General features: G+C 42.2%; 1 protein-coding gene across 3 annotated transcripts in view; it reads left to right on the forward strand.

The window, feature by feature from the left end:
• The window catches only part of Melk (maternal embryonic leucine zipper kinase), a 101,490-nt gene that overhangs the window by 27,876 nt on the left and 58,168 nt on the right, over positions 1 to 15,446 (forward strand). For 2 of the 3 annotated variants that reach the window (XM_045141583.1, XM_045141585.1), the window contains 4 exons: positions 1,003 to 1,146; positions 2,118 to 2,186; positions 5,554 to 5,646; positions 9,667 to 9,765. In XM_045141583.1, coding sequence (XP_044997518.1) covers positions 1,003 to 1,146; positions 2,118 to 2,186; positions 5,554 to 5,646; positions 9,667 to 9,765 — 405 coding nt within the window. The remainder of the gene's footprint in view (positions 1 to 1,002; positions 1,147 to 2,117; positions 2,187 to 5,553; positions 5,647 to 9,666; positions 9,766 to 15,446) is intronic. The other variant, XM_045141584.1, reaches the window with a different exon arrangement.

A 15,446-nucleotide genomic window follows, 5' to 3' on the forward strand; every position in this document is an offset into this window, starting at 1 on the left:
ATTTTCATGATTATAAAAAATATCCCATGGTAATACCCTCCCTTCCCCCCTTTTCCCCTTTGAAATTCCATTCTCCATCATATCCCCTCCCCATCTCATTAAATCTCTCTTTTATTTTAATGTCGTTATCTTTCCCTCCTCTTATGATGGTCTTGTGTAGGTAGTGTCGGGCACTATGAGGTCATGGATATCAAGGCCATTTTGTGCGTGTTCTCATTTTTAATATATGTGCATCTATAGGGAACATTCCTAAATGTGGAACTATTCAGTTCAAAGCTATGTGGATTCATCATTTTGACTGACATTGCAAAACTGAAACACATTTATTTATTTACATGTGTGTCTGTGTGCATGCCAGTGTCTCTTGCCACTGGAATGAAGGCTGGAGTACTGAGTAGCTGGAGAACTGAACCCTGGCCATTAGGCTTTGCAAGCAAGTGCCTCTAACTGCTGAGCCATCTCCCCAGACCCCTGAAACACAATTTTAAGTGGAACCAGTTCCAGCTGAGTGCAGCTGCTCTGGGGAAGGGTCAGGAAGCCTGTGTCCTGGCACCTCCTCTTCTCCCTCCAGTAACAGGAGTACTTCTGGGGCAGGCTCAAAACCGCTGGTCAGAAAATGATCAACAATACTTGCTGGAGAAACAGTAACTATTGCTGACTTTAGTTCTCACTTTAGGTGATTATGCTATATGTGAGTAGATTGACCTAACTGGATTTTAGCACTTTGTTATAAAAATATCAAGCCTAAGTGAGCTTGGAAAAGATGAAACTTGTTTCTACGTCTGTTGTCTGGTAATAAACCAGGTTCTCAAAACTCATGTTCTCATTCCCGGAGCAATTACTGACTTCTTGGATCCTGACAGTAATTTTGCCTGTGCTCACCAACTTCCCCTGTGTGTAGAGCTGAATGAGGACTATCTGAGTTCAGTGTAAAGTTTATTTCCATTCTTTGAACATGACTTCTGTGAGAGTAACACCTTCTGTGTGTCTGTTGCTGTGAAGTACTGCCCCGGAGGAGAGCTGTTCGACTACATAATTTCCCAGGACCGCCTGTCCGAGGAGGAGACTCGAGTGGTCTTCCGTCAGATACTGTCTGCAGTTGCGTATGTGCACAGCCAGGGCTATGCCCACAGGGACCTCAAACCAGTAAGTGACAGTGTCACACTTAGGTGCTCACCTGAGAGCTCAGCGTCATCTGCCTTTTATTCCGTGTGTCTACATGTTCTCTAAGAATGGCTTTGTTCTTGTTCTGCTCAGAACCTGTCACGTTTCTGGGTTCTTTCAGCCTTTCTGGACTGAGGAACATTCTATTTATCTGTCAACTGTATGTGGTGTTATTAATGTCTTTCAGATCAAGATTTCATCAATAGGAAAGAGGAGTCATCGGGTTGGTTTTTTCCATTCAAGGCTCTGTTTGTGCTTTAGTTGGAGACATCTTTCTATGGAGCCCAGCCCTTTCTATGGAGCTTGCTTGGTCTACTGCCTTGCCTGGCCTCCAACTTGACCTAATTCTGTCCCAGACTCCCAAAGTGCTGAGATTTTATTCTCTTAAAATCTAGTAGTTCTCTGTGGAATTGCAGATTTCAGTTTCTCAGTCTGAGAAGATATGGAAGTTTTATTGTTCTTTTCATATGTGTTTATACCCAGCTTTCCACTTTGAACTGTTTAGCCTTCAACTTGCCCTTGGCACCAGTTCTGTTCACTTGTAGTGGTGGTCAGCACTGAGGAGGGACGTTTATCCTAATGAGTCTTGGGCAGTGTGTGTGCTGTCCAGTGTGCACGTGCTGAACTTACCACCATCCTCCTGTCCTTTCCTCCCTCCCTTCTTCCTTCTCGTCCTTCCCTGTTGTCTTCTCCGTCGGCTTGATGGTTCTGGGAGTGACTTTGGGGACTCACTGAAGCTAAGCAAGTGCTCTACTGCTGAGGTATATTTTCAAGGCTCGGCTGGCTCTTTTTCTCCTCTTATTTTCTTGTCTTTTCATTGGGTTTTACTGATTTCCACTCTTTTACATCCAAGTTTCACATATAAACAACCTGAAATCATTTTTAGAAATGGCTAAAGGTGGGATGTAATAGGAGATGATAGTATAGTTACCAAAATATCTTTATCTTCCCAGGAAAATTTATTGTTTGATGAATATCATAAAGTAAAGCTGATTGACTTTGGGTTGTGCGCAAAACCTAAGGTAAGTGCAGAAATAAAAATACATTCATTTCTTCCTTTGTCAGTGTGTCTTCCTGCAGTCCTTTTTTTTTTTTTTTTTTTTTTAAGGCAAGCCCAACAGACTGGCTTTTTTTCTTTTTTCTTTTTTTAATGGGAGGGAGAGAGAGAGAGAGAATTGGGGTCATCAGGGCATCCAGCCACTGTAATCAAACTCCAGACACATGCACTACCTTATGTGCATGTGTGACCTTACACACTTCCATCACCTGTCACTTTGCATGTTTGGCTTATGTGGGACCTGGAGGGTTGAACATGGGTCCTTAGGCTTTGCAGAGAAGTACCTTAACCACCAAACCATCTCTCTAGCCCTCCTGCTTTTCACTGAATCTGTTTTGATCTTGTTTGCATCTGTTGTGAAGAACATTAGATTACATTGCTGGCATTAATAGTTTTTGTAAGTTTTCTGGGTAATTCTAGTATGTTTCCAACATTGTGAGCCTCTGCTCTAGGTCTGGGATTCGTCCTGAGTAAGCTGTGAGAGAGGTCAGGGTGCTGAATCTCATGAAGCCATTACAGCATAAGTGGCTGAACCCAGTGTTTATAGTTCCCCCACATGGCCACTAGGTGACACCTCTGTTCACTTAGGAGTTAAAAATTCAGTGCACATCTACTTGGTTATATAATCAAGATTCCGATTCTGTGAGACAACCCCCTTTCCTTATGAAACAAGGAAGATGTCTGCATATGCTTCTGAATGTATACTGTTGGGTGTTTCCCACTTTGCCTCTCACAATCACTAGTACATCCCAGCACAGCTTCCTTTTGAGGCGACTGCACTGCCCAGCGCTGCTGCCTCAGCAGGCCTCCTGGGTGGCTGTCTGCTGGAGGCTTCCTCCTGAGTTCTGTGGGCCTCAGTTGTTAGAATAAGCTGTCTGCAAGCGTGCAGTTGAAGCTGCAGGCCCTGCTCAGCCCTCTGTAATCCCATGATTGTTTCCTGCCCCAGTCAGAATTAGGTACCAATGGGCTGGGTGTTGTAGTGCACACCTTTAATCCCAGCACTTGGAAGGCAGAGGTAGGAGGATCGCTGTGAGTTTAAGGCCACCCTAGGACTACATAGTGAATTCCAGATCAGGCTGGGCTAGAGTGAGACCCTACCTCAAACAAACAAACAAACAAACAAACAAACAAACAAACAAACAAAAAAGAATTAGGTACATATGGAAGCAGATTTTGCTCTTTGACTACGTGTTTGATTCTTCTCCTTCCAATGCCTCTTAGTGGAGGCTTCTGCTTGGGAAGTAAATGCTTCAGAAGCCAGGTGTTCAATTTATCTTTCAGACATATTAATAGTTATTAATATTAATGGCAGATAAGGTTGTTTAAGTTATACTTTCCAAGGAGGGGGTGAGGAATGTTTGTGAAAAACTCCATTAACTATTTTTGCCATATATATAATTTATTTGAGAGAGAGAGAGAATGGGCACGCCAGGGCCTCCAGCCACTGCAAATGAACTCCAGATGCATGCACCCCCTTGTGCATCTGCCTTACATGGGTCCTGGAGAGTCAAACGGGATCCTTTGGCTTTGCAGGCAAGCACCTTAACCACTAAGCCATCTCTCCAGCCCTGTTTTTGCCTTTTTTGTGGCTGCAGAAATTCCTGCCAGATAGACAGCATGTGAGGAAAGTGGGCGGGGGTGGAGAGCGGGCCTCAGCCTCTGGGATGGGCTCACTCCTGAGCATGCTCCAGTTGTAAATGAAGTCATAGTCTCACATGGACTTTGTCCCCTGTGGCTCATTTTCATTATGACCCCATATTTCTGTGAGACAGTGGACGGAGGATCTGGGGCCTGAGTGGGTGCTTTATCATATAACTGAGTCTAGAAAAGGGGTTGTCGAGGCATCACCCCATGGACCATGTGGCTTTCTTCCTGTGAAGAGAAAAGAACCTCTCTGCATTTGTCATGATGCAGTGCTAGAGCTAGGTCCTGGTAAAGGGACACGCCTTTGTCCTTGAATACTTGTGCTTCGGAAGACATGGGTGCTTGGCTACATATCAGGTGGATTCTTAAGCACTGTGCGCCTGCCGTCACTGAGCCGAGGTGAAAGGATTCTGTTCACATGAGGGTGGACAGCGCTGGAATCCAGCCAGGCAGCGTGTGCATGTGCATGGTACAGTCTTGGTAGGCCGGTCCTGCCTCTAGTTTCTCTGTGTGTTCACAGCGTGGTATCCAGGGTCAGTACTCTTCGTTTTGGTTTGTTCTTTGTGAAGATGTCTCATGACACCCAGGCTGGCCTCAAACTTGCTGTGCAGTCAAGGCTGCCCTTGAATTCCAGGTCCTCCTGCCTCTGCTGCCCAAGAGCTGAGATTATAGGATGTGCCACCATACCCAGGTTAAGGTTTAATATTCTTGTTTACTTTTGTTTGTCTGCTTTTTATGTGCCTATGTGTGTCCACTCTCATGCTTTCTTACAGATGTGATGCCCATGCGCTCCCTTGTGAAGGCCACAGGACAGTGTTGGGTGTCCTCTCCTATCACTCATCATCATGTTTTCCTGAGACCTTTTTTTTTAGAGGCAAATATATATACTTTTATTGACAACTTCTACACTTATAGACAACAAACCATGGTACTCCCCTCCCCCACTTTCCCCTTCTATTGTTGTTTTTTGAGCCAGGGTCTCACCCTAGACCAGGCTGACCTAGTTCTCCCTCCCTGGCCTCAAACTCACATTGATCTTCCTACCTCAGCCTTGCAAGTGTTGGGATTAAAGGCATGAGCCACTATGACCAGCCTAAATTATAAATATTTTTTAATGAAAGTATAGAAAAGCTGGGGCCTGGGAGGTGGCTCAGTGGGTAAAAGTACTTGCTGTCCAAGCATGAGGACCTGAGTTCAGATCCCCAGAATACATGTAAAAAAGTCTCACTTGCCTGCAAAGCCTGACGACCCGGGTCCAATTCCCCAGGACCCATGTGAAGCCAAATGCACAAAGTGGTGCATGCATCTGGAGTTTGTTTGCAGCACAGGATGTCCTGGCGCACTCATTCTCTTGGCTGAGACCTTTTTAATTATTATTTTTTTTCAGCTAATTTCCTTGAGATTGGTTTTATTTACCTATCTTTTTTTATTCTTCCCCCAGTAATACTGGCTGAGTAGTGAGCACTGGCAACGCCCATTGTACGTTCAGCATAGGACTTGAGTTACAGGCATGCATAGCCATGCCCAGCTGTTTATATGGGTCCCAGGGAAATGAGATCAGGACAGATCTGTCCCTCGCAGGTCCTCATGCTTCTGTGGCAAGTGCTCTTTTCCACTGAGACATCTCTCTAGCTCAGAGTTTAATACTTACAGTGGCTAAAGTAATGAATTTTTTATTTTATTGGCAGGGTAACAAGGATTACCATCTACAGACATGCTGTGGCAGTCTTGCTTATGCAGCGCCTGAATTAATACAAGGCAAATCCTATCTTGGATCTGAGGTAATTGCTCATTGAGTAGTTCTGTACTTGACCAACATTCGTTGGTGACCTATAGTGAATTCTGTGTATTGGAGACATAAGAACATAAGAAATAATTTTGGCAATTAGAGTTTATATTATTTGAAGAGACATTTATAAACTAGTAGGTGGTATGAGTAACTTATAGTAAACACGATATTACAAAAGGCACTTTAAAAGAAACATTTTTGCTGTACGTGGTGGCACATGCTTTTATTTCCAGCACTGGGGAGGCAGAGGTAGTAGGATCACTGTAAGTTTGAGGCCAGCCTGAGACTGCAGAGTGCATTCTAGGTCAGCTGGGGCTTGAGTGAGACCCAACCTCTGGGGGGGAAATTATTTATTTGAAAGAACAGAGAGGAGAGAAAGAGGAAGAGAAAAAATGAGTGTGAGCACAGATGGATCAGGGTCTCTGGCCACTGCAAAGAAACTCTGGACACATGTGTCACTTTGTACCTCTGGCTTTCCGTGGGGTGCAGAGGAGTTCAACCCAGGACAGCATGCTTTACAAGCAAGCACCTTTTAACTGATGAGCCATCTTCCCAGCCCATGAATGACACTTTTTAAGCAAGAATATTTTCACTACCTTGTGGGTTACTCTTGGCATATAATGTACTGTAGTTTGAACTTGTTAGTTTAGCTGAGTAGGTTATAAGGCCAGGGACTGCATATGCATCTATCTCTTTGTATCCTGATTTTTCAGTGGGTGTTAAAGAGGATTGAACTTGGGTTGGCAGACTTGCAAGCACACACCTTTGACTGCTGAGCCATCTCCTTAGTCCCTGGATTATTATATTTATTTATATTTATATTTATATTACCACCATTTTTGGAGACAGGGTCTCACTCTGTCACCCAGGCTGGCCTTGAATTTATTTATCCTCCTACCTCAGCTTTCTGAATGCTAGGATTATAGGCATGAGCTACCATGCTCAATCATATTTTAAACTAATTGTTTAAGTAGCTGCTGTGCTCAAATGAAAGTTGCACAAGTCTGATTGTTTTTGTAGTTTTGATTTAAGCTTCACAAATAATCTATGAAGAGAATACTATTATACTACTTCATGAGATACAGAAGATGAATAAATTGAAGTGCAGAAGTTAGGTGTGATTTTAGGGTCTCACAAGCAATAACATTTGGTCAAAATTTGAACCAAGTAAAGAACTTTTTCCATTCTTCCATATTCTTTCCAAAAGTGAAAACCAATGTATAATTGTACATGATGTTGTGAGTAAATGCTGTGATAAGACCTGACTAGTCCATGTCTGCTTTTCCGACCTGAAGTTTTGTTTCTTTTATTTATTTTTTTAGAGGTAGTGTCTAGCTCTAGCCCAGATGTCCTTGAATTCACAGCAATCCTTCTACCTCTGCCTTCCTGAGTGCTGAGTTTAAAGGTGTGCGCCACCATGCCCTGCCTTGTTTTTGTTTTTTGAGACAGTGTCGTTTGAAGCCCAGGCTGGCCTGGAACTCATGAATATAGCCCGGGCTGGCATGAAACTCTGAGCAATGCTTGTGCCTCAACCTCCTGAGTGCTGGGATACAGGTGTGTGCCCTCTATTCCTGATCATGTCAGTTTGACTTTCTGTCACTGTAAGACAGGGTCTAAGGGTCAATATGCCAAGGACTCCTCTGGAGGACTTGAAAGATGCAGAACTCAGGGTTGCATCTTCTGAGATTAGGGTTTTGTTTTTATGTTAAGGGAGGGCGTTAAGATCTTCATTCCTGTGATCTGGTGATTGCTGTCCAGTTCATGGTTTAAGGACATGTACATTTACTGGACTGTGTTCTTCAGTAATTTTCATAGGAAATGGTTCAAAACCCTCTTCCATCAGTATTTTTATCTTATTTGGCTATTGTTGGTTTATGAGTTTACCTGAACGTTGGCCTAAGTTTTCAGTTGATTAGTGTTGTATCATATCTGCTTTGAAAAAGCAGTGAAAGTGCTTGATGAGCAAGTTAAGTGAGAACTCCTTTATCTGTTTTCTTCTCTCAAGCAGGCTTGGTAGATTTTTATGTAGCTAGTACTATCATAGTACTATCTTTTCCTCACCCTTTAGTTTAATCCCAGACGTGTCTGTTGACCGCTGGTGGTATTTGGTAAGGCTGTGTTAGCTTCCTTTCCTATGATGCATCTTTGTGTTGAATTTAACATGCTTGTCATGAATACCATGCCATCATGCCTCAACTTACAGATTAAATATTTGACATCGCTCAGGCATAAATGGTTCATTTCTGATTTGCAGCTTGGAACACAAATCAGGTGTTGACTTGAAAATCAAATTGTCAGGCCAGGTATCATGTTAGAATCTTAATAATTTGATGTGATTAAGTCGATAGGACTAAATTTCTGGGTTACCTAGGGTAGGTATGTTATGCTGCCCAGAGTATTTTAACTCTGTCCTTTCACCCATTTTTTTTTCCTCTTACTAAAAAATGTAATCTTTCTTATCTCTTAAAAATTTCCCAAGGGTCAAATGAGGGTGGGAGGTATAATTTCTGGTTAAGTATTCTACCAGTAAGCTATATCCCCAGCCAGTTATCCATGACTAATAAATGATATCATTATTTACTAAGGCTGAGTAGTGCTTGAGTACATAGTTACTACTTAGGACTCATGAGATTTGTGGATTTCTCATGGAAAGGTTGAAGTCCTTCCTGGGTCTTAAGATTTGTAGTGTTATTTGTGCTGGCAGGCAAATTTCTAGTTTCTATATTTGAAGAGTCACTCGTTGAACTTTATTAAGATTTCTGTACATACAGTGGTTTTATAGTGCAGCTTAATCACATTTACAGATTATCAGGAAATTTTCATTCCTGTTTTGAAATCCTTATGTCTGCTTACATAATCTTCTTTGTAACTAAACCTCCTGTAGTCCTGTAGAATTGGTTTTGAGAGGGCTGGGTTGATTGCTCTGTGATTAAAGGCCCTTGCTTGTAAAGTCTGCCAGCCAGGGTTTAGTTCTGCAGTACCTAGGGGAAGCCAGATGCACAAAGTGACGTATGCATTTGTTTGCAATGGCAAGACGCCATGCATGGTATGCCCATAGTCTTGTCTGTCTGTCCCTCTCTCACACCCATAAAAATCTCTCTCTGTCTCTGTCTGTCTGTCTCTGTCTATACATATATATACATACATACATACATACATACATACATACATACATATATGTATATATATATACACACACACATATATATATACACATACATACATACATACATACATACATATACATATAGATAGATTGATTGGTTTTTCCCCTTTGGTTTTTTTTGAGATAGGGTCTTGCTCTAGCCCAGGCTGACCTGGAATTAGCTCTGTACTCTCAGGGTAGTCTCAAACTCACAGTAATCCTCCTTCCTCTACCTCCCAAGTACTGGGATTAAAGGTATGTGCCACCATGCCTGGCCTGAAAAATATATTTTAAAGTACTAGGGCTGAAAAGATGGTTCAGCGCTTAAGGTATTTACTTGCAAAGCTTGACATCCTAGGTTTGATTCCCTAGTGCCTACGTGAAGCCAGATGCACAAAGTAGCATATGCATCTGGAGTTTGTCTGCAGTGGCAAGAGGCCCTAGCATATATTTCTCTCCCCCCTCTGTCTCTGTCTCTGCCTCTTTCTCTTTGTTCTTGCAAATAAATAATAAAAATTCTTTAAAAAAAAATTGAGACTCAGTCCTGATGGCCTTATTTCCTTATCATGCCTGATCCAGCCCAGCCAGCTGAAAGTTGTTTGCTACTGAGTGTTCACATGTAGCTGAGGATAGTGGGTTGAATTGAAAGTCAGTTGGTGGCCTGCCATTCACTAGGTGACCTTGGACCAGCTTTTCTTTCTGAGCTTCATGTTCCCTGCCTATAGAATAAACAAGTTGAGTTGGCTGGCCTCTGAGCTCTGCTCTAGCATTGTGAAGATTCCATGATTCTTGATGCTGCTGTGTGTCCTGCCATTCTGCTATGTGTTGTTTATATTTTTTTAAATGCTGTTTTTCCCTCCCATGCAGGCAGATGTGTGGAGCATGGGAGTGCTCTTATACGTGCTCATGTGTGGTTTTCTGCCATTTGATGATGACAATGTCATGGCTTTGTATAAGAAGATTATGGTGAGTATCATGATCATAGATTTCCGTGTAAACGTTTTCTATACTGCTTATAGTATGCTTCTGTTTATGAAAGCACAGACACAGGTCTGGAGATGTAGCTCACTTTGTAGCATGCTTACCCAGCATGCATGAGGTCTTGGATTTGGTACCCATTCCACATACACCGGGCACAGTGGTGTATACTTGTAATCTTAGCAGTTAGGAGATAGAGACAGGAGGATCAGAAGTTCAAGATATTCCTCTACTATCTAATGAATTTGAGGTCAGCCTAGGCTACCTCAGAATCCATCTTAAAAAAAAAAATCAACAGGTAAAATTAATTTGTACTGCCAGAAGTTAAGATGTTTTGCTGTGGTTAAACAGGAGCTGCTAATTCTTGATCTGGGTGTTGGTTAGATTTGTATATTGAGTTCTTGAAAACTTAACACAGGTGAACAGTGATGACATATGCACTTGTGTATAGTATACTCCTTCCATAAAGTTCTACAATGTTGAGCATGGTGGCTCACTACTATAATCCATAGGTAGGAGATCAGGTAAGCCTGAGCTGGACTGAGACCCTGCCTCAGGAAAAAAAAAGTTTCACAAGTTGAACAGAAATGGCTCAAAAATGAGGACCTGAGTTTGAATCCCTGGTACCCATGTAAGAATGCTGGGCAAGGGTGCTGAGAAGATGGTTCATTGGTTAAAGGCACTTGCTTGCAATGCCTGTTGGACTGGGTTAAATTCTCAAGTGACCTATGTAAGTTAGACCCAAAATGTGGCGCATATGCCTGACATTTGCAGTGGCAAGAGGCTATAGTATATGTGACTACATGTACGTGTGCAAGCACACACACACACACACACACACACACACACACACGCACACATGCATGTAAATATTAAAAAGAGAGAGATTTTAGGGAAGGTGACTTGTACCTTCAATTTTAGTACTAGGAGACACAGAAGCAAGGAATCCTTAGGGCATACTGACTAGCTAGCTCATCTAGCAAAATTGGAGAGCTCTAGATTCTCCAGAGAGCGTGTCTTCAAAAAGGTGCTCTCCACCCTCCAAAGCAAGGTGGAGAGCAAACTAAGGAAGGCCCATGACATCAGCCTCTGGCCTGCACTTGCGTACACATGTACCCACATATCCGAATACACAGTCACATGCACCAGCTTTACAAAGGAAAACAAGGACATGGAAAGTGTTATGTATTTTAGGCTACCCCAAAATGAGTAAGCTAGATCCTTTTCTTGGTAAGAGTTTTTGTTTTGTATCTAAAAACTATTTTGCAAAGTTGCTGTGTTAAATCATATTTTACTTTTTAGTTTCATGATAGCTAAGAATCCTTTTCCCTTTTTGGGGGGGCAGGAGGGGAGGCAAAAATTTGACCTTAAATTATAATGAGATCACAAGGGTACCTTAATTTTACCTGGTATGGTGGCACATGCTTATAATCTTAATACTTGGGAGAGAGAAACAGGAGCATTACTGCATGTTTGAGCCTAGCCTGATCTACATAGCAAGGCCCTATCAAAAAATGAAAACAGGGCTGGAGAGATGGCTTAACGGTTAAGGCACTTGCCTGCAAAGCCTAAGGATTCATGTTCGACTTGTGAACATGAGTCCTTACTCTATGCAGACAAGCTCCTTAACTGCTAAGCCATCTCTACGGCCCTAACATGGTATTTTAAATTGTAACAAAAGTAATGCTTAATGCTAACAAGCTATACTTACTTGCCTGTTTTTAATTTAATTTTTAAAATATTTTGTTTATTTATTTGAGAGAGAGAGTTTGTCTAAATGGGGTAGTTGCTGGTGTTATTTCCCTGCTAGAGTTGAGGAAACTAAGTGATAGAGGCCTCACATAACTTATGCAAGGTCTTCTAGCTGGTGAGAATCAAGCTGCAGATGAAGGTAGCTACTCCTGCTTGGCGCACACTCTCATAACTATCATGAAGCACTGCTTCTCCCCTATAGAGTTGCTGTCTTCTGAGAATCATAGGAGTCTAGAGGACATGTGACTCCATTTTCAAGCTTCTTTTTGTACCTGTTGACTCAGGAATGTTCTCAGACATCTCTTATTTTCAGATGTGCCGAAATTACAAGTTATTTCCCCTCATTTATAGGAGGTTTTGTACATCAGCTTTTCCACTAATTTTAGATGTCACCATAGTGGGGCACTTATTAATTCTGGTTTTGTTCATCAGTAGTTTTAGAGCATTTCAGTCATTATTTATATCTGAGGTCCACTCTAGCTCTGAGAAACTCTTAAGTTCTCTGACTATTGCATATTTACATCCCGTTGCTGTTTGCTTCATCCTAGCATTCTTTTATGTTGAAGTTTTGAAGCTTGGTTCTGTTGTAATTATAACTGTTCCTGAAAGGCAGCAGTGTACTGTTTGTACATTTGTTACATATCCCTAACTTGTTTAAAAATGGATAGGCCAGGCGTAGTGGCACATGTCTATAAATCCTAGCACTTAGGAGGTAGAAGCAGGAGGAAAAAAGTCATCCTCAACTACATAGTGAGTTTGAGAGTGAGTCAGCCTGGGTACACGAGACCCTGTCTGAGAGGAGGGAGAAGGAGGGTTAGATGGTAGCTCTGTTGTTAGAGCACTTGCCTAGCATAGACAGGCCTTTATGGTTTTGATTCCCAGTACTGTGGTGTGGTAACGTAGTATATCCCCTGAGCCCCAGCATTTGGGAAGTAGAGACAGGTGGATCAGATTTCAAGGTCTTCCGTGGCTACAGAGAGAATTCAAGGCCAGCTTGTGTGTATGTGTTTGTATGTGTCTGGGTGCACATGTGTGTGTCAGAGGTCAGATTCCTCAGTCACTCTCAAGGAACCCAGCAGTCACAGATCTGACTAGACTCTAGCCAACAATTCCTAAGGGATCCCCCATCTCTGCCTCTCCATTGCTTATATTACAAGTGTGTGCTGCTGTCAATGAAGTCTCAGATACTCGAGCTTGCACTAGCAAGTGAGCCATCACTACAGCTCAAATTTCAAAAAAGGAGGGGTTTTTTTTTTGTTTGTTTTGTTTTGTTTTGTTGTTGGGGAGTGGCTTGGGAGATGGCCAGTGAATAAAGGATTTGCCACAAAAGCTGGACGACTATCATTTGGATCCCTGGCATATACATAAGTGCTGGGAGGGCATGGTGGCCTGCAGGCAATCTTAACATTTGGGAGATAGAGACAGGCTATCTCTAAGGTAAACTGGCTAGGAAACTACCTGAATCCAGTGAGCTCTGGGTTCAAGTGAGAGACCCTCCTCAGTAAAATCAAGTAGAGAGTGATTGAGGAACACACCTGGCTCTGACTTTTGGCTTCTATGAGCACCTACACACACATGCATGCATATACACATATGCCCCCCCCCAAAAAAAAAAAAAGATTGAATAGGCTTTTCCTTGCATTGCCTTTGGAGGTGGCAGCAATCTTCTATCCTGCATTACAGCTGTCCTCAGACTCCTTGTGATACCCAAGGACCAGGAAGTTCATGTGGCACCAAGCCAATATTAAACCTATCTGGTGGAAGCCAAGAAGTGTGGACCATGGGACAAGGGGAAGATTGATCTTTGATGCTCAGCACTGGTTTTGGGAGAAACAAGAAAACAAGCACTTGCTGTCTAGTGGCTCCCTGGTCCACAATGAAGAAGCTGGTCTCACTGTGCTGAGATTGTTCTGTTTTCCTCCCAGAATGGCACAGAGTGGCTTGGTAACCATCAGAATCACCAAAGCCCAGGCTGCTGAGTGAAGAAACACATAGATGCTCATGTGTACATTTAGTAATTAAACTGCAGGGGTAAAAATACTGAATGGAACAGAACTACCTCTAAGTGTTTGAGTATTGCTTTTTAATCTGCATCTAATGCAAGAAAGCCTGACTTAAAAAAAATTATTCATTTATTTATTTGAGGGAGAATGGGTGTGTGAGGGCCTCCAGACACTGCAAACAAACTCCAGATTCCAGATGCATGTGTCACTTTGTGCATCTGGCTTACGTGAATCCTGGGGAATTGAACCTGGGTTCTTAGGCTTTGCAGGTGAGCATCTTAACTACTAAGCCATTTTTTTAGTCCCAGTAACCGTGATTTTTATAGTTCTGTCCTCAGAAAAGTGATTGTCCATGACCTACTGAGATTGAGTTACCTTATATCCATGATGTTCCTAATTTACTAACCTAACCCTAAATTTTACCATATTTTAATTTATCTAGACCTTAAACTGTTAATGCTTTTCATTTTCATTTGCTGTTATTATTATACAAGGTCACATATCATGTGACAAATGTGGAATTAATGATATTAATATTGTTCCATCAGTATATTTATTTGAATACAGTAATGTATCCTGAATTAACCCTTTAGGGGCTGGCTTATCTTAAAATGAAACGAAAGTTGGGCTCAGTGGGTGGAGTGCCTACCTACCACACGTAAAGTCCTGAGCTCAGTCTCCAGTACTTGTAGGTATCAGTTTCTTTCTCATTGCTGGGACAAAAATATGCAACCCAATGCAGCTAAAGGAAAGAAAGGTTTTTGTTTTGGCTTATCGTTTCAAGGGGACACTTCATCATGGCAAGACCAGACAGCCAGTATCACATTAGCAAGAAGGAAGGAGCAAGAGCAGGCAGGCCTGGGCTTTAATACCTCAAGTCCCTCCCAAATGACACACTTCTTTCAGCAGTTCCCTTCCTAAGGATTCCATAACTTTTCAGTGCAGTGCTACCAACTAGTGATTAAGTATTCAAACCCATGTGGGGTGTGTTACATTTAAACTACCGCACCTCAAAACCAGTCATGGTGGCACATGCCTGTAATCCCAGCACTTGGAAGGTTAGTGGTAGGAGGATCAGAAGTTCGAAGTCAGAAGCTCAGCTACATTGTGAGTGGTAAGCCAGCCTGGACCTACGTAAGACCCTATCTCAAAAATGAAATCACCCTGCTGGGCATGGTGTCGCACACCTTTAATCCCAGCACTCGGGAGGCATATGTAGGAGGATTGCCATGAGTTCGAGGCCATCATGTGACTATAGAGTGAGATCCAGGTCAATTTGGGCTAGAGTGAAACCCTACCTCAAAAAAAGAAAAAAAAGTCAAATCTCCCCAAAGTGTTACATAGTAATAATAGACATAAGGGGTGTGTGTGTGTGTGTGTGTGTGTATGTGCGCACGCGTGCACGCACTTGTGTCTGCTTGGGTTCTTTTGTGTGTAGTGCACATGGATGAGCATGCGTGTGGAGGCTAGAGGATATACTGTGCTCCCTCTTTTGCTTGGAGCTCACCAATTAGTCTAGGTTAGCTTGACTAGAGAACCTCAGGGATCCTCTTGTCTTGGTGTCCCCAGTGCTGAGATTAATCGTGGTGCTTCTCCACTAAGTGCTGGGTATTGAACTCAGGTTTTTATGCCTACAAGTCAAGCACTTTAATGACTTTATCTCTCTGGCCCTGAGATCCAGGTTTTAATATTTTTGGAAAACTCAGAGTAGGATGAATATGGTGGTAAATGTCTAATGCTTGTTCAGTAGAATTTTGGCCTTCGTAATTAATATTATTTACTAATACTGTGTATTCTTTGTTTTTCCTACTCTGAATTTCATTTTTTAGTTTTTCATGTATTTGCAAGTTGAAAATTGATTCAAATGAGGACTTTTATTCATTATTGTGGAATTTAATTTCACACATTATAGAT

Source organism: Jaculus jaculus, chromosome 1 (assembly GCF_020740685.1).
Source record: "Jaculus jaculus isolate mJacJac1 chromosome 1, mJacJac1.mat.Y.cur, whole genome shotgun sequence".
Taxonomy (NCBI): Eukaryota; Metazoa; Chordata; class Mammalia; order Rodentia; family Dipodidae; genus Jaculus; species Jaculus jaculus.